This window comes from Zeus faber, assembly GCF_960531495.2.
Source record: "Zeus faber genome assembly, chromosome: 14".
Classification (NCBI taxonomy): domain Eukaryota; kingdom Metazoa; phylum Chordata; class Actinopteri; order Zeiformes; family Zeidae; genus Zeus; species Zeus faber.
The window spans coordinates 25,741,274-25,760,514 of NC_137200.1; the positions used below are offsets into that span (position 1 = coordinate 25,741,274).

At 50.1% G+C, this 19,241-nt stretch overlaps 1 protein-coding gene across 4 annotated transcripts in view; it reads right to left on the reverse strand.

Moving 5' to 3' along the window:
- The window catches only part of LOC307240129 (unconventional myosin-XVIIIa-like), a 60,185-nt gene that overhangs the window by 21,383 nt on the left and 19,561 nt on the right, over positions 1–19,241 (reverse strand). For all 4 annotated transcript variants that reach the window (XM_080013775.1, XM_080013776.1, XM_080013774.1 and 1 more), the window contains exons 21-29: positions 18,876–18,985; positions 17,024–17,089; positions 15,240–15,368; positions 5,500–5,643; positions 5,313–5,402; positions 5,050–5,169; positions 4,683–4,803; positions 2,354–2,481; positions 1,501–1,655 (exon numbers count right to left, since the gene is read on the reverse strand). In XM_080013775.1, the coding sequence (XP_079869901.1) occupies positions 1,501–1,655; positions 2,354–2,481; positions 4,683–4,803; positions 5,050–5,169; positions 5,313–5,402; positions 5,500–5,643; positions 15,240–15,368; positions 17,024–17,089; positions 18,876–18,985 (1,063 nt within the window). The remainder of the gene's footprint in view (positions 1–1,500; positions 1,656–2,353; positions 2,482–4,682; positions 4,804–5,049; positions 5,170–5,312; positions 5,403–5,499; positions 5,644–15,239; positions 15,369–17,023; positions 17,090–18,875; positions 18,986–19,241) is intronic.

Here is a 19,241-nt window from a genome sequence, read left to right on the forward strand (position 1 = left end):
CGGTTCACCGCGTCAACACGGCCCCCCCCCCCCTTCTCCGCCCTGACGCCGACTGAATATCAACCCGCCGTGTTGGGTGTTAGGGTTTGTCGTCATTTGCCGTCATCGGTGGCGTCACGGTGTTTTTTTAAAACACGACTTCCAAACCGATTATTTATAACGTGCGATTTTTCGACCCCACAGAGGGCGCGCTAGTCTATCACAACCCCATCAAAACAAAAGTAAAACCCAAAGACAGGCTCCACCATGTCCGCCGCCTTTCCCTTCAGCAGCTTGAGGGTCGATGACGGACGGCGCGTGGAAACCTTTGCTGGCGCCTCGACTTCGCGATGCATTGTGGGATACGCCGCCACTCCTTGCATACTGTGATCATACTCTCGCCAGACTCCTTTCCCACAAGTGGTGTCAAACGGTATTCACCCTGAGGTCCGCCCGTTCCTGAGAGAGCCCCTCGAAAAAGCCTGCCGCTCCACAGTCTTCTCGTCCTCCGCCTCCTATTCTTTCAGGAGAATAAGGAGCGTCCTCGTGCCGGACGCAGCCGTCTCCACCGTCCTACATTCGGCCACGCCGTGACAGGCAGACGGCATTCACACCAGAACAACCCGGAGCGTCAACGGAGACCCACTTCAGGATTCCAAGCGGCACGCCGCGACGATAGGGGGCTGTTCTAGGGTTTTAAGCAATGTCAAATTTGGCAGAATATAAATGGTTGCACCATGTCAATTAAAAGAAAAAACGGCGCTGGCTTGGTCTCGGCTTTAACCACCGTCGACTATCCGTGACGATGCATTTGAAAGGGAGAACGTGTTGAGGGGGCACGATGAGGCGTGATTCCGCGAGCCAAGCGTTGTGTGCCCTCACATTCCTGCTTTTCTTCCCCCCCCCACCCCCTTCTGACGACCACATGAAAACAATGTCGGTAGAGAGCGCCTCCAATTAGCCACAGGGGAGCCGCTCTGCCAGGACTTCCTCAGCGCTTAAAGTCTCAGTCATACGCTCGGCTAATGCAGTTCCACAGATTACAGAGCATCTCAGTCACCGTTTAGAGAGAAAAGGCGGCGACCCCCCGGGGCACGGTGGGGTCTTCATAGACTCATTGGAGGAGAAAGGAGCAGCATGTTTGCTTAACTCTGAGTGTGTGTGTGCGCGTGTGTGTGTGTGTGTGTATGCGTGTGTGTGCGTGTGTTCAAGTTCAAGTTCAAGTTCAAGAGATTATTTGTCACATACATATACATACAGTCATACATATATGCAGTGAAATGTCATGACACCTGGTGATTACGCACAATAAGCTCTAAAAATACTAAAAAATACCAAAATGTGCGTAATCGACACAAGGTGTGTGTGTGTGTGTGCGTGCGTGTGCGTGCGTGTGGGCGTGTATGTGCTCCAATCCATGCTTCTGTACATGCCCCAAACAGCCAAATCAGATAGAGAAAAACAAACAAAGAAAAATAGATGTACAGACAGACAGACGGACAGACAGACAGACAGCCCCACCTCCTCTGCCTCCTCTCCAGCTCGTGGTTGCGCCCTTGCTCGCCCTCTAGGTGCAGCTTGGTGTCCTGCAGCTCGGCCGTCATCCTCTGACACTTCTTCTTCAGCTGCTGCAGTGAGCGCTGGATGTCCTCGTTATCCGTGTGCACGTCGGCCAGCTGCAGCGTGTGCGCACGTGTACACACACACACACACACACACGCACGCACGCACGCACGCGCGCACGTGCACCGCACACGCACACACACACACACACACACACACACACACACACACACGCACACACACACGCACACACACACGCACACACACACACACACGCACACACACACACACACACACACACACACACACACCCTCTTTAACGCAGATTGAGCAAGCAAGATTCAGCAATGGGTGGTTTTTTGTACATTTGTAATGAGATGTGATTGCATTGAATCACGACAAAAGCTCATTTTGATGATGCAGCGACTGGTTGTGTTTCTATGATTTGTGGTGGTGCTGAGCACTGAAAGAAGCGTTTCACACCAGCGGTGCCACATGTGTCTGCTCCCAGCAATAATTATCCTAAAGTCGTACCACAGACAAAATAAAGACTACATTTAACCCTGGAACGCATGAGCCCCTTTGAAACTATAAATATTTAAATAAAAAATATTTGAATACAATAATAATAATTATTATTATATCACATAAAAATATTATTGAAAAAAAATGAATAATAAAATATCAAATACTTTTTGGTGAATTCATTTTGAAAAAAATCTAAATTTCTCCATCATGGGAATCTATGGGCTGCATGTGGCCCTCGAGCCGTAGGTTGGCCCCCCAGCGTTTGAAAGGGTGCGAGCCTTACCCTTCGCTCCAGGTGCCGTCTGCTCTGCTGCTCCGTGTCCAGCTTGTCCTCGAGCTCCTGCTGCAGCTTCTTCTTGGTGAAGTCCATCTCGCGGACGACCCTGTTGTACCTGAGCCGCCACTCGCCTCCTGGAGGAGGGACGCACGGTCAGAGAACGTCCGGGATGGGGGCGCAACGGAAGGCTCCGGGGCCCGGCTGGCATGATCGAGAACCTCAGCCACCTTTTTTTGCGCCATGACCGGGAACACAGGAACTACACAGCCCCGCAAAGTTTGGGCTCTGATAAAGCTGAGGTAGAAATTCAGATGGCAGCATAATAGCGGCACGAATTTAAGTGGCACTCCCTGTAGTCCTTAGCCGACCCTAATTCTGGAGCTGTCAGGGGCTATCAGAACTCTAACTGTGGCCGGGCCAGACATTCAGGTTTAGGTTCATTTCTAAGCCTTATCATTTCGGAGGCCGTCCATTTCCACTCCATATACCAATACGGCTCCTCCATCAGCCGCTCATTAGCATATATATAGTATAATGACAACTTGCAGGGCCACCGGCTCTGATCCACGCCGATTATTTTCTCATTCATCTGAGGATTCTGATAGGCTCTGTAATGGCTTGTCTGCTTAGGTGAGTGAAAGGGATTGGGGACGCTGAGAAAAAAAAAAAAGGCTCACGGACAATACGCCACCTCATTGGGGCCCGGAGGCGGGGGGCGGGGGTGGTGGGGGTAATCCCAAACAGATAGTTCACTTAATGCCATTATGAAAGATGAGGCTCTTTACTCTCACGGCGGTGATGAGTGCAGGAGAGAAGTTTAAAAAGCCGCGCTCACGGTTCCGGTGGAGGGAAGTCGGTGCTGAAGTGAAAGGAGAGCACTGCACAAACACTTCCATTTCAGCACGAGGGGCCGGTCGCTGAACGGCGCAGCCCTCAAAGTTTTCCGCAGTCGTTCCGAAAAAAGGAACAACGTGTATGTAATGGAGGAGGCGGTTGTCGTCGTGCGGTCCAGGGACCCCCCCAGGGGTCCTCCGAGGTGTTCCGGGGGGGGTCCCCGGAGAAATGGTTAGTAGTTAAACTTTGCCGTTATTTAAGTGACGCAAACGTACTCTTCCCTCACAGTTCATTTATTACATGAATAAAATAAATTTGGGTTCTTGTACTCACTAAATATTAATATTACAATGTAGAAATGATGACAGCTGAATTTAAATATTTTACTCTACAAAGTTCCGGTTCCGCTGCACAGGGAAAGGATGCGGCCTGCGGAGCTGTCCATGGTCCTGAGATTCGATGCCATTATGTGCTTCAATGCTAATTCTGACCACTTTATCACTATTCCCCATAATTTTGAGTTGTTTTTCAATACCTTTGGAGTTTAATGTGAATTGGACGCAATATTCAACCATGCCCATTTGCGTAGAAGGTAGACAATTTTCCACCGAATGTATGAACAACACCTCATTTAAATATGTGCAGAAAGCCGCGGTGCACCGAGACGCTGTTTGCGTAGTGCCGCAGTTCAAGGTGCATTTCACCGTTTGCGGTGCTTTGAGCGTCAGACGCTCGCCTGTTCCGCCATTTGCGTCGGTTGGGCAGCCGCAAAAGCAGCGCAATCGCTTCGTGAGTCCGCCCCCGAGTGTGGAAAAAGGAAGAGAGTCGCAGTTTTGTGTGACCACGCGGACTGGAATGAAAGTACGTTTCCAAGGGTTGGAAGACTGCTATGGGGAGCTTTATGCCATCTGAGGTATTACTGAAAATGAGACGTTGGTAGTATAGGAGAGGGAAACGCCCATCCCCAGCCCCCTGAACCAGCCATACGCTTCTTAACATTACAAGCAGCAGTTCCGTCGGTGTTGGGCGGAGGACACCGCGGCTTCGGTCTGGGTTCAGTTTGGGGTCGTGGAGGAGGAGACACGTTTTGCCAATCAACGTAATTGTTTTTCGGGGCTCCATCTTCACCGATCGCTCCCTCGAAGAGCTGAGCCAGTCGCTCGCAACCCGCCCAGTAATTAGGAAGCGTCTGCGACATCGCCTCGTTCCAGGCGATGACTCCGCCCGCCGAGGCCTTTTGAGAGTTAAATACAAAGTAATAAAACCACTAATTGAGTTTTGAGCCGTCCCTCTGTATAGGAGTGTGTTAATGCCGGTGTTTCAGTGTCATGCAGCCAGAGAATACCGCCGACTCCCCGCCGGTTCACGTACGGAGCGGTGGAGTTTTGCCCTCCCTCCCTCCCCTCCATCCCACCGCCCTCCCTCCTTCCACCCGCTGCTTTCCACGGGTTCCACGCTCGGCCTTTGGGCCACCGGGCTTCTCAGGCCGTGAAGGACTAACCGGCGTCCTCGTCCTCGTCCTCCTCCATCTGCCCGTTGAGTTCTGCCGTTTTAATGAGACGAGCCTCCATCACCTCCATCTCCTGGGTCTCCACCTGCTTCTTCACGGCCTCCAAATTGGCCTGCGTGTCACGGGTTTTGAGCCCCGGAAACAAAACATGTCACGATTAATTTAGTGAACAGAGGTAAAATTTGTGACTGGGAGGAATTCTGTCAAATGTGCAAATATATAGATATAATGTGTGTAAGTGTGCATGTGTGCGTGCATGCATTTGTGCATGTGTGCGTGTGTGTGTCTGTGTGTGTGCGTGTGTGTGTGCGTATGTGTGTCTCTGTGTGTCTGTGTGTGTCTGTGGCGGCACACTGACCTGCAGCCCCTTCACCTCTCTCTCCAGGCGGAGCCGCTCAGACGTCTCTGCCTCCAGCAACTGAGATGCAGACTCACCGGTGTTCCTCTCATCGGCCAGCTCGGCCATGAGCTCTGTGACCTGCACACACACACATGCACACGCACACATGCACACACGCACACACACACACACACACACACACCGGGACAACACCCCATAAATCTTTCACCATGCAATATTAAACTTCTTCCTTTCAGTAGATGTGGATCTCAGGTGCGCACCCTGCTCTCCAGACTCTCGTTGTTCAGTCTCAGCTCGTTCTTCTCCTTCTCCAGCTTCTCCAGCTTGGACTTCTGCTGCTGGATCTCCTCCTTATCATGACAAAGGACGGAATGCGTGACGATGCGAGCAGGGCAAAACGTGTTCTTCTGCAGCACCCTTGAAAGAGAAACAGGAAGTGGCGCTCACGTCTTTGTCTCGCATCTGCTCCTCGCTGAGCTGCACCCTGATGAGCGGCTGCACGGTGCTGAACAGCCTCCACCACGGCCAGTGCTTCACCCCTCGATTCTTCTTGATGTTCTTCTGGATGCAGCGGATGGCCAGGTCCTGGAGCTGCACACACACACACACACACACACACACACACACACACACACAGTATATACACACACACTCACAGATACACACACACGCAGGCACACACACACACACACACACACACACACACACACACACACACACACACACACACACACACACACACACACACACACACACACACACACACACACACACACACACACACACACACACACACACACACACACACACACAAGAAGATGTTTGAGTACTCTGAATGCACCAAATAAGAGAGATATTGAGAAAAATCTAATATTGGGATTTTTTTGACAAAAACCTAATTATTGATATTTGGATCATATTTTGCACACAGTGATTGAAGTATTTGAAAAACGGTCAGTAGTAATGTAGATATTCTGACCACTGAAAAGAAGCTAGAACAGTATATTTCAGAAAAGTGAATTAATTTACTGTAACGCTCAATACTACTCCTTCCTACTCAATACTCTATTACCATATCTAGCACTAAGCCCAAAAAATGTAAACCGTTAACACAAAGGAAAATAAATATTCATAATATGATTTCATTTTAATTCATTATTCATTATTCAGACTAACTTATAATAATAATAATAAAATGCAATAAGCTATTGTTCCTCAGAGCTTCTCCTATATTCCTCCCCTGCCCAGCCTCCTCTGGAGAGCTGCCACGAGCCGCTTCCAAAGCTGGAAGCTCTTTTCTGATTAATTAAATCAAACATGTTGGCAGCTCATTCCAAGTGCTCCACGTTTCCCTGCTGCTTATGCAGGAGCATCCCCGGCAGCGGGAGATTACGGACAAACCCAATTAAAGCAACACAACTCATGGCATCAGGTACATCCCGGCTCCGTGACCAATTAGGATCTGTCACAGCGTAAGGCCTTAACAGGCAGAAAATCTCAAACGGGAATATTAAAAAAAAAAAACTGGCTATTTATCCCGTAATGAACACAGCAAAGCAGTGGATAACACATGTGGAAAAAACAAAGTGAAGGCATTCGTTTGTATGGAGAGGGCGCTGCACTGGGAAACATTTTACACTGTGATGGGATTACGTCAGAAAACAGGAAATCCAAACAAAAGGCGTCAGGGGGGAATGTCACATCCTGGAAGTCAGGTGTGGATCAGTGCGGTTTCCCTGCAGGAGCTGATCGGCTCTAGGATCCCCGTGGGGATGGTAACACCGCAGATCAATACCTCGCTGCATGAAAATATAGAGGATTTTGTTGCCAGTATATATATATATATCTTTATACACGTGTATTTATGGGGGGTTGCACCACTATCAGTCCGGCAGGCAGGCGTGGTCCAATCCCTGTTCCCCGCCGTTTTACCTTGACACGGTTGTTGTCAGTGTGGCGTTTCCTCCAGATGATTGATCAGGAACATAAATCATGACAGTAATATGAGTGAAAATGCCGGAGGGGGGTTTTCGGGGTGGCAGGGCGCTGGCAGGTTGGTGTGAGGGTGTGTTCGGCCGGTTGGCGAACTTCGTGGGCCCCCTGCTGGCTGTGTCCAGGTGGTGGTGGCTTGCCCCTGGTGTCTGTTTTGTTTTGCAGCCTGCTCCGCAGCTCCGCAGCCCCGCGCGGGAGGCAACGTTCGGCCTTACTCCCACTGCGTGGTTTCTCTGCGGCGGGTGCCCCGGGAGCTGGGGGTGGTGGAGGGGCTGCATATCTGGCTGTCTGTGGGCATTGGTGGCGCTCTGTTCGCCCCGAAAGGGTTGACGTTGAGGTGTCCTGCGCGGAGCACACTCGGCTACATGGGTGGGCACTCTGGGCTTGTGGCCGGGTGGGGCATCTGGTCGGCTGCAATATGGCAGGCCTCGCCTTTGCGTGGGCCATTGGTGGGCATGGGGGCCCGCAGGCTCACCCAGGGGGCCGGTGGTTCTGGCAGGGTGTCGGTCTGGCGGCGACGGGTCTGGCTCCTGCCAGGCTCCTCCCTATAGGACTGGTTTATACTGGTTTATGCAGCTCAGGGTCATGCATGGGTGTTCTCCTGAGGTTGGGGGGTCTTCTGCCAGACCTTTCCGCTGCTCGGAGGCGCGACGATATCATTCTGATCTCATACACCAGAAATAATTGGGACAAGTCCTGTACACTCACAGGTGATTTGTCACACACACACACACACACACACACACACACACACACACACACACACACACACACACACACACACACACACACACACACACACACACACACACACACACACACACACACACACACACACACACACACACGAGCATCTGCTTGAACACGCCCCCGAACACCCTCCTGATTACATCCATTACTATGACAGGAAGAGGCCACGAGCCATAATTGCTGTTCGAATTTTTGTCTACTTCATGTTTTGTCAAATACATGTCATCTGATGGTTCTATGTTCATGTTTTTCCATGTACATGCTGTTGTTTGTTTCTATGTTTATGTTTGTTCTGATAGTATGATATCAGACCACAGACAGATAAGATGGTCAGACAGAGACACACACAGTCAATCAGATCACTTCTCAGACTCGGACTAACATCTCGCCCATCAGCCGTGTCATTGCCCTTGAGAAAGCACAACCTGTGAGTTTATTCATGTTATCGGTGGATACATACAGTGTAGGAGCTATGACAATGTATTTACAGGTTATTTACATCTGTATAGAGACTGATCCTTAATCTGCATATTTCTGCACTGTTCCATGGTTTTACCGCTTCTATTAAAAATACCAAAAGTGAGCTCCTGTCTCCGGGTACTTATTGGAAGAGTGTTGCTAAATAGCCACGTACATGGTGAGGGCAGAAGAGTGAAAAGATTGGCTTCACCTCAAGGCAGTGCTGAGAGCAAAGGATGTCCGAACACCCAGGCCCCACGGAACCCTTAGACCCCTCAGAATCCTGAGGCTCCATGGACAGCCTGACTTGATCTGGCGGACAGCCTGGCTTGGAGGAACAGGCAGAAGGCCTGGACCACATTAGCAGTACAAAGTTGACTGCAGAAACCAGGCTCAGCAAGTCATCCAGCAGGTACTTCAAGTGGGTCGATATCTCCTTTAAATTGGCCAGCAGGTCCAAGTCCAGCGGGTCCAACATCAGTGCAATCGCAGAGGCCCGCACAAGAGCCGTGGTCACAGGTCTAGGCCGTGTACGCTAAGGTGTCAAATGGATATGGAATTGGAAATGGCACGCGTCAAAATGGAGAGGTCCATGGAGAGAACACTCATCGACACGGTGAGGTCCGCGGGGAGAGCACACGCTAAGGCTGCAGAGGAGGCTGAGAGGGCATGCTTTGCAACTGAAGAAAAGGCGCATGCGACATGCTTCGAGGCAACCCTAAGGGCCCTTAAGAAGGAAGCAAAAGCAGAGGCTGCGATAGCAGAAGCAGAAGCTCTCAGAGCCGTTAAAGAGGAAAGGGAGGTGGAGGCCTCATCTTCTTTATCATCCAGGACACTCTGATGCCTCCTTACACCGGCAGGGGGAGCAATACAGCACATTAGGAAGTATGCCAGCACAAAATTTTGGTAGCAACGCAGCAATGCTTGCAGCGCTAAACTCGCAGCCAGCTCCCAGAACCCGGCAATGCAGAGGCCCTCAGGACGGGGGCTCAGTTGTACCGCCTCCAAGAGCTCGGCAGTACGGAGGCCCCCAGGACACGGGCTTAGCCATACCACCCTCCAGAGTCCTCCGTCATGGAGGAGTCCAAGTTGCGGGCCCCCCCTTATGTTAAAAACTATCCACTCGGCGATGGCAAACCCGCAGTCAATGTAGTGGCCACTCTCCAGGACTGTTTCGAAACCACGGACTGGCAGATGTTCTGTGACTCTGTCTCAGCCTACATCTCCAAACGCATTGATGACGTCCTCCCGAGAGTCAAGGTCAGGACTTTCCCCAACCAGAAGTCCTGGGTTAATGGTCTGTGCTAAGCTCAGAGCACGGTCCTCCGCCTATAGCTCTGGGGACATGGAGGCCTTGAGGAAGTCCAGATATGACCTTTGGAAAGCCTTCAGAGATGCCAAAAGAGCCTACAGTGACAAGCTGGAGTCAGACTACCACAGTTCCGACACCAGACGCATGTGGTGTGGACTGCGCACCATCACAGACTATAAAGGGAGAAACAGGAGTGATGCCCAGCCAGCTGCCTCTCTTCCCGATGAGCTCAACACCTTCTACGCACGGTTTGAGGCGAGCAACACCATCCCGGCTGCAAGGCTAGCGGAGGACCAGCATGACTGCGCTCTGTTCCTGTATACGGCTGACGTGAGGAGAGCTCTTAAAAGAGTAAACCCTCGGAAGTCTCCAGGGCCTGATGGCATTCCAGGCCATGTCCTCAGAGCGTGTGCCGACCAGCTGGCAGAGCTATTTACCTCCATATTCAAGCTCTCCCTGATCCAGTCTACAGTCCCCACCTGCTTTAAACAAACAACCATTGTCCCGGTACCAAAGAAACAACCCATCAAATGCCTGAATGACTATCGCTCTATAGCACTGAGCTCTACCATCATGAAGTGCTTCGAGCGGCTAGTCAGAACCCACATCTGCTCCTCCCTTACTGACACCCTGGACCCCCTTTAATTTGCATATCGCCCGAACAGATCTACGGACGACGCCATCACCCTGGCAGTGCACACCACCCTCTCCCACCTGGACAAGAGCAACACATACGTAAAGATGCTGTTTGTAGAATTGTAGAAAGAATAAAAAACACAATTGTGCCGGCTAAGCTCTTTCCCAAGCTCAGGATCCTGGGTCTTAACACCTCCCTCTGTAACTCGATCCTGGACTTCCTGACGGGCAGAGCCCAGGTGGTGAGAATGGGAAATCTCTCCTCCTCTGCACTGACCCTGAGCACCGGAGCCTCGCAAAGCTGTGTACTCAGTCCCCTCCTGTACGCCATGTTCACACATGACTGTGTGGCCACGCGCAACACCATCCTGAAGTTTGAGGATGACACCACCATCCTAGGTCTTATCTCCAACAACGACGAGTCCTCCTACAGAGAGGAGGTCAGCATCTTGGCAACATGGTGCCAGGATAACAACCTCTCTCTCACCGTCTGCAAGACTAAAGAGATGATCGTGGACTACAGGAAACGACAGCTGGGGGAGGCACGCCCCCACCCACATAGACGGAGCTGAAGTGGAGAGAGTCTTCTGCTTCAAGTTCCTCAGTGTGTCCATCAGTGATGACCTCTCCTGGTCCAGGCAATCGGAAGTGGCAATAAAAACTGCCCAAAAGTGCCTATTCTTCCTGAGGAGTCTCAAGAAGTTTGGCATGTCTGTCAGGACTCTCACCAGCTTCTACCGATGCACCATTGAAAGCATTCTCACCGGCTGCATCACCGCCTGGTACGCCAGCTGCTCTGCTGCTGATCGCAATGCGCTCCAGAGGGCGGTGAAGACAGCGGAGCGCATCATTGGCTGCCACCTCCCCTCCGTGCAAGGCATCTACTGCACACGATGCCTTAGGAAAGCACGGAAAATCATAAAGGACTACAGCCACCCAGGCTACGGACTGTTAACGCTGCTGCCGTCTGGAAAATGTTACCGGAGCATCCAGGCACGGACTACCAGACTCACGAACAGTTTTTACCCTCAGGCCATCAGGCTTCTCAACCTGCAACATCTGTAGTCACCTATGTAAATTAAATGTACAGAACCACAACTCCATGTACATATCCACCGGCACTCCTTCACTTTATATTTATATCCATATCTTGTGCAATAGACTGAACTATTTCTGTTGGAACTGCTACAATGTTCCAATTATTTTAGTTTCCGTTTTAGGATTATTTTTCTTATTTTAATTTTATGTATGTACATACAGTGTATGTACATACAATGAAAATAAGAAAAATAACCTCTTGCCCGTATTTGTAACTTCGACTCTTTTTTTTTAATATATTAGACTATAATAATTATTTCTTCCTTATAGTTGCCTTGTTATTTTATCTTTTTATGCCCACTACGCAGTTGCTGCCTGTCATACGCAGTTGTTGCCTTTCCACTACTTCGATGTGCAGTGCAGTTTCATCAACGCCCTCAGACGCTTCTTTGCCATCAGACGCCCCATCAGACCAGTTCAGGTCAGACTGCAGGACCAGCTTTGTGAGCGCCTGCAAGGAGCTCCAGATTGACTCCATCGGCCCTAGCAACAAGCGTGTTGAGAACTACCTGACAGAGTGTGGATGCACATGGAATTTCAATCCCCCAAACTCTCCGACATGGGCAGCAGCTGGGAGAGGATGATTGCTGTCACATGCTGTATACTGGAAGCCATGTTCCTCAAACATGGGACCGCAAAGCGGAAGGTTGGTGCACTCCCATTACCTCCAGCCCAGTTCAATGGGGGGGACCTGATCAATTGCCAATGGTGACAAGTCCAGAGTCTAGAGAACACTCGAGGACTCGGCCCAAGGATTGTTACCGGTGACAACGGGAAGGTGAGTTAGATCGAGGTAAAGATAGGCGAGGACGCTGCAGCGAGGCTGTTCCTCAGGCCCGACTCGGAGGTTGTCCTTATTCTGCCCAGTGACTCCAAGATAGAAGACTGTGAAGCACGACTCCCCACGGTCAAGGATCCTAGTGGTTTGACATTCTACAGATGCCAGGCGGGGAGTGTCCCGCCCCCAGGTGGGGGGTTTCCAGTCCGTATTGTGAGATCATAGCGTTGTGTTGATAGTACAACACAGGCAGATAAGATGGTCAGACAGAGACACACGCAGTCAATCAGATCACGTCTCATCACTCCACGTGATGAGTGCAGAAGAATGTTTTTCCATGTACATGTTTGTTTGTTTCAAAGTTTCTGTTTTTCCATGTACTTGTTGTTGTTTGGTTCTATGTTTGTTTTTCCATGTACATGTTTTTTCTATGTTTATGTTTTTCCCTGTACATGTCTGTTTCTATGTTTATGTTTTTCCATGTACATGTTGTTGTTTGTTTCTATGTTTATTTGTCTCACACGTGGTGATTCTCCCTCTTGGAGTAGTAATGATGATTAGTTGTTTATAGACCCAAACATGGCAAGATGGTTCTCCAAAGAGGGGGGTTGGTGGTGGTTCTGTAAAACCAAAAAGCTGTGCTCTGGTCATCCCACAGGTCGTCCACAGGACAGAGTCATTGCAGCGGTTCTTGATGATTAAAGGATGAAAAAAGAGTTGCATTGCAGGCTGAGAAGTTCAACTCCACCTGCAGACTAACTCTGTCCTAGAGGCAATGGAACAAATACTCTGTGTTGAATATCCAGCATGATGACAGCACAGGGTAAAAAAAAAAAAAAAGAACTGCTGGAAGCATTTTATTCCGTATTCCCACCTTAAAGGACTAACATGATGTTCTCCAAGAGAACAGTGTGAGGCGACAGGACATTCGCACATTTCTGGGGATAATTTGGAGCCATTTTCCTTCCAACAGAGGAATTTTCTTTTTCTTTTTTTAACGGTAACAGAAGGTCATGAATCCACAGTGATGTGGCGTGAATTTCAAAATAGCAAAGCAAAATAAAGGCATTTTTTCAAAATGTCTCCCCAAAAGGTATCGTAATATCACAGAACAATCTTCCCAAAGGTGAAAGTGGAACCTGGTCCCACTTTGGGATCGGTTGTTTTTTGGGGTTTTTTGGAGCCGATCGATTTTGGCGAGTGGATGCTGATAATCTCTGATTAAGGATGGAAAACAGAGAGGAGGAGCCAACAGCATCAAAAGGTACAAACTGAGACATTTTGGAATGTTTCTACAGATCAAGCGTCACCTGTTAACCCCTCACATGCCGGTTTAGGTCATGTGTGTTTCCATCCAATTTAAGGGGGATTTTAGGCCAATGTTAGGTTCAAACATTCACTGTCAAAGATCTTCTGCAATAGGTGTGTTATTACATTATTATAAGCTTATACTACAATAGAAAATGAACAAAGACGAGTAAATGACTGATGTGAGAATTTATTTATTTACTATCTATCTACTCCATCCAATTTGGAGATTACAATTTTATTGTTGCTTTTGATGCAACCGTTTGAGCCCAATAAGTCATTGGTCCCGGAGGGAATTAGAATCTCATCGTTCTGATCAGCTCGCTGGGATCCTCTCGTTTGAGTGTGGAAGGTCAGAGGAGCCTCGCAGAACAAGGTGCAGCCTTCTCTTCATCGTTCCGACCTGGATCACCGTCTGGCCTCAACTACCCCATTAAACGGATTATTTAACTTGTGCTAAATCCACTGGCTGACAATCTTCCACTGATGTGGATTTCAAAATCTTTGGTAACGAATAAGAGAACAGCTGGATAATCACAGATAATAGTTAAATAATAATAATAATAAGAAGAACTGACTCCGCCCCCGTTTCCAACCTAACCAGCGATCACGACAGTGCGATCTTATCACTACTGCACATTTCCGGAAACAGACCCCCATTTGAGAGAGAAATAGATAATAGAGAAAGAACCCGATAAACTAGAATGTTCTGTATTCCTCTGACCAGATACGATCTGCAGAAGCGTCCCTTCATAATTGCGTGCTACATCTTACCCCACCAGCCCGAGCCGAGCAGCGGAAGGGCCACAGCACAAAAACAAAAGCGAATTTTATCTTTCTATTACAGATGCATTTACAGGGGAAAAAGGCGAGGAAAGGAACAAAGAATAAAAACCTCCTCTGCACTAATGGATATTTGAATGGTTCTGCTGGCGACCCTGCGTGGTTCTCTGCTGCTCGCTGATTTTCTTCTTTTTTTTTTTTTTCTTTCTGCAGCGGCGGCGGCAGATTAGAGAGCGGCGCATTTCTCTTCTCTCGTCTACTTCGACTGCGCACGCCTGCCATGACCTTTGAACTTAATAAGAGCAACACATCGGCCCTTTCCTCGGATTCGCACTTTCAATCAAACGGCTCTTTACCTCGGCACAGGCTGAGCAACGGACCTCAAACCGCGGGATGCGAGCAGTAACACCAGAAAAGACAGGAAATCACCTTTAGAAAAAAGCTATTAGTCACATTCTAAAGCCTAGGGGTCGTATGCAATATTTATTTTTGACAAATATAAAAATTTAAAGCCTCCGCGGTGGAATGGTCCCCGGCACGGTTCAGTTTCTGCTGCTTCATCACTCCTCCGCCGTTCACTTAAATAGTCATCAGGGCGAGGAGACGGAGCGCCGGCGCCATACATCACAGGCGATACGGTGGGTGCGGGCGGGGCCCCATCACGTGCGGACAGAAACGACAGGACGTGATTGATAAGACGGCAACTGAAAGAGACGGCCGGCGCCTCGACCAGAGCGATGGAGGGGTTTGGTGGAGGAGGCTTGGAGAGGAACTTTTACTGTTGAACGGAGTTCACGTTGACATTTATTCATTGAGCTGATCCGGAAAACAGGGGAAAACCAGTTTCTTCAGGACTCGCTCGACTTATGATGAAAACGTTGTTTGAAAAATGACGGCCAGACCCAACTCCCTCATTCACGAGAATCACCTCCGGAGAGCGCCACCTTCCAGAGGCTCGAGATAACCGGCCGCTCGCTGAGCACGCCGCCGCTACGTCACGCTTTAGAGCCAATTTAGGGCCCCTCGGCTCGGAGGCCCCTTGGCCCGGAGGCCCCCCGGGGTCGGCCTTACCTTCCTCTTCTTAAAGGCCTGCCGGGCCAGGTAGCCGCTGCACGACGCCTGGAACAGCGTCAGGTTGCGTTTGGTCTGCTCATCACGCTGTTCTTCCAGCTTCGTCAAGGTGCCGGCTCGGAAGAACAACTGGAGGAGAGAGAACGCACGCACACCCACACACACACACACACACACACACACACACACACACACACACGGTTCATATCAACTCAATCAGTGCAGGATGAGGTCAGTGTCAGATCATAATGCTTGTGGCAGAAGGGCAAGGAAAAAAAAAAAATGGGATTGGGAGGTCCCCGTCTGTGACGAGGAACACGCAGTGAAGCACCAATTATAAAGCCCGTGATGCCAGGGAAGGGCAGGGTCTTATCAGGAAGTAGGGAAGCTGCGGCGCCGTTATCTCCAACAATCAATCAGAGATCTGCTTTCTAATCTGGGGCGAAGGAGAAAGAGTTCAGGAGCCGATGAAATGCACATTCCGGCTCCATCCCTTGCACGTGCGCTAGGCAGAGAATGTCCTCCATAGGGGACGGTGACTGCTCCTAAAAAGGATGGAGGATGATGGGAGGGGTGGAGGGATGGAAGGGATGGAGGGATGGAGTGATAAAGGGATGGAAGGGATGGAGGGAAAGCAGGATGGAGGGATGGAAGGGATAGAGGGATGGGGGATGGAGAGATTGGGGGGGAATTAGGGATGAGGCATTGAGGGGATGGAGGAATGGAAGGGATGGAGGGATTGAGGGATGGAGTGACGAGAGAGAGGGAGGAAGGATGGAGGGTTGGAGGGATGAAAGGGTGGAGGTATAGAGGGATGGCGGTAGGGATGCAGGGATGGGGGATGGAGAGATTGGGTATATATAGGGATGGAAGGGATTGAGGGATAGAAGGATGGAATGATGGAAGGATGGAGGGATGGAGGGATGGAGGGACCTCCAGAACGCTGTTTCTCGGCTCGCCTACTTGCGAGCTCCATTTGACCCTGCACCCCGGGGCCCTGCTGCCCGCGACTCGCCCTCGGCCACGCCCAGCCGCCGCCGCTGCTGCTGTTTGCTTTGATTCCTTCCCGTTTCGGCCGTCGGCCACTTTGGAGCTGACGGGATTAGAGCTCAGAGCGCGAGCTGTGTTTACTGCGCTTAGTCAACAAGCCGCGTGGTGAAGGAAGAGAGAAGGGCCGAGAGCAGCCGCCACCACTTCCAGCAAAGAGCTCCGGTGGCGTCGCGGCGTCTGACCTGCTACGGCCGAGACAATGAGGTGGAAAAGACTCCTGGAAAAACAGTAAGGGAGTAAGGGATCGGGAGACTATTTTAAACAACAAAATATTGACGGCAGCTCAGCGTTACTATGAGTGGGCCTGAGCTAGGGTCGGGGTTAGGCTTGGGGTTAGGGTCGGGGTAACCATCACCTGATATAAAAGTGAAATCCCGATATGAGAGTAGATTTGGTAAACATACATACCATCATAATCCCGATCAACATCGTAAAATGTCTTTACGGCTTCAATACTTTCTGGACTTCACAGAATGTTCAAGCTCCTTCCTCCTGGTCATGACATCCACTAATAATGTTTCTCAAACATTTATTGTGTTTAGATATCTTATGAAAGCACCAGTAGTCATGCCCAAAACGTGGTCAAATAATCGATATTGATATCTAGGTATCGGTCGGAAAATATCGCAATATTCCTTTTTGGCGATACGGCCCAGTCCTAGTGTAGTTTAGAAAGGTGTCTTTTTAAAAGCAAGGAAGGTAAAGTGGTTTTTGGACGTGGTACTAGTACTCACCCTGCTCAGGCCCATGTGGTAGCTGCTCTTCTCCAGGTCCAAGGCCTCCAGCAGCTCCTCCACCGCCTGAGGAGAGACACAGCTTGGTTCACGCTACAGGACAGTACCTTCCTGCCCCTAACCCTCACCGTGTGAGAGATTAGTACGAGGGTGTCTCTGCTCTCTAGGCCCAAGGCGATGGTGGTCCTTGGTGGTCCTTGATGGTGGTCCTTGATGGTGATCCTTTTTGATGCTGGTCCTTGATGGTGGTCTTTGGTGGTGGCCCTTGGTGGTCCTTGATGGGGGTCCTTCTTGATGGTGGTCCTCGATGGTGGTCATAGATGGTGGTCCTTCATGGTGATCCTAGATGCTGGTCATTGTTTGTGGCCCATGATGGTGGTCCTTCTTAACGGTGGTCCTTCTTAACGGTAGTCCTTGATGGTCCTTCTTGATGGTGGTCCTTGTTGGTGGTAATTGATGGTGGTCCTTGATAATGGCCCTAGTGATGGTGCTCCTTGATGGTGGTCCTGGTCCTTGATGGTGGTCCTTGGTGGTGGACCTTGGTGGTCCTTCTTGATGGTGGTCCTTGATGGGGGTCCTCAGTGGTCCTTGATGGTGGTCATTGATGGTGGTCAATGATGGTGGTCCATGGTGATGGTCCTTCTTGATGGTGGTCCTTGATGGCAGTCCTCCTTGATGGTGGTTCTTGGTGGTCCTGGATTGTGGTCCTTGGTGGTCCTTGATAGTGGTCCTTGATGGTCATCCTTCTTGATGGTGGTCCTTCTGGATGCTGGTCCTTGATGGTGGTCTTTGGTGGTGGTCCTTGGTGGTTCTTGATGGCGGTCCTCCTTGATGGTGGTCCTTGGTGGTCCTTGATGGTGGTACTTCTTGATGGTGGTCCTTGATGGAGGTCCTTGATGGTGGTCCTTCTTGATGGTGATCCTAGATGGTGGTCATTGTTGGTGGCCCATGATGGTGGTCCTTCTCGATGCTGGTCCTTGATGGTGGTCCTTGGTGGTGGTCCTTGGTGGTGGTCCTTGGTGGTCCTTGATGGTGGTCCTTCTTTATGGTGGTCCTTGATGGTGGTCCTTGATGGTGGGGTCCTTGATGGTGGTCCTTCTTGATAGTGGTCCTAGACGGTGGTCCTTGACGGTGGTCCTTGGTGGTGGTCCTCAGTGGTCCTTGATGGTTGTACTTCTTGATGGTGGTCCTTGATGGTGGTCCTTGGTAGTCCTTGATAGTGGTCCTTGATGGTGGTCCTTCTTTAATGTGGGCCTTGATGATGGTCCTTGATGGTGGGGTCTTTGATGGTGGTCCTTCTTGATAGTGGTCCTTGGTGGTGGTCCTTGGTGGTGGTCCTTGTAGACTTACGACCGTGGGTGCCGGCCTCACCGCCGGCCTTCCCACTGAGGCGCCTCCCCCGGCGTACAGCACCAGGAGAGCTCAGCGCCGAGCTGCTTTTGTTTGCAGGGGTTTCCACAGAAGCGCTGGTGAAAAACAAGCTTTTGTGTTTCCCTTCCAACCCCCCAGGGCTCTCTCTTCACTGCACCGGGGGTTTTCTTGCAGCAAACCGACGGACAGGACAGTGTCATTTAGAAACTAACCTCCAAGTCTGCGACGGAACAACCGCACTTTATGTACTGAATTTTAAAAAGACATTCATGTCGGATAAAAGCGGCGTCGTATGGAAGCACTGCGAGTGAATCATTTCATCTTGTCCTCGGGTGTACAGCACAGCTACTGTGAGGACGCTTGTGCAAAGTACATTTGCTCACATGGCCAAGGCCATGAATGAATTTCTCCCAGAGCGTCAGCGTCCAGAGAGTGAAGTGAACCTCCCCTGCCCTCCAGCGGCCCCCCAGGGGCGACTCACCCTCTTCTCGTCCTTCACGATGTAGTTCCGTCCGTGCTTCTTGGTGAGGTGCGGCGCCAGCACGTCGAAACGCCGGCGAAACTCTGAGAAGACCATGTGTTCAGGGTAACCTGCGCGGGACGAGAGCCGATGAAACTCACACGGGATGTGCCGCAGTATTTGGGCCATTGTCAACCACTTTTCATACGTCAGACTCCAGTTGAGATATTGATGATTGCAATGTTTACCTTAAAACTGTTAAAAAAGTTAAAAAACAAAACAAATGTAACCAAAAAATAAATGTTTGTAAATACATTTATGGATAAAAGGTAATATATGAAAAAAACAATGAATTAATAAAAATAAATAAAATATTTATAAAAAAAT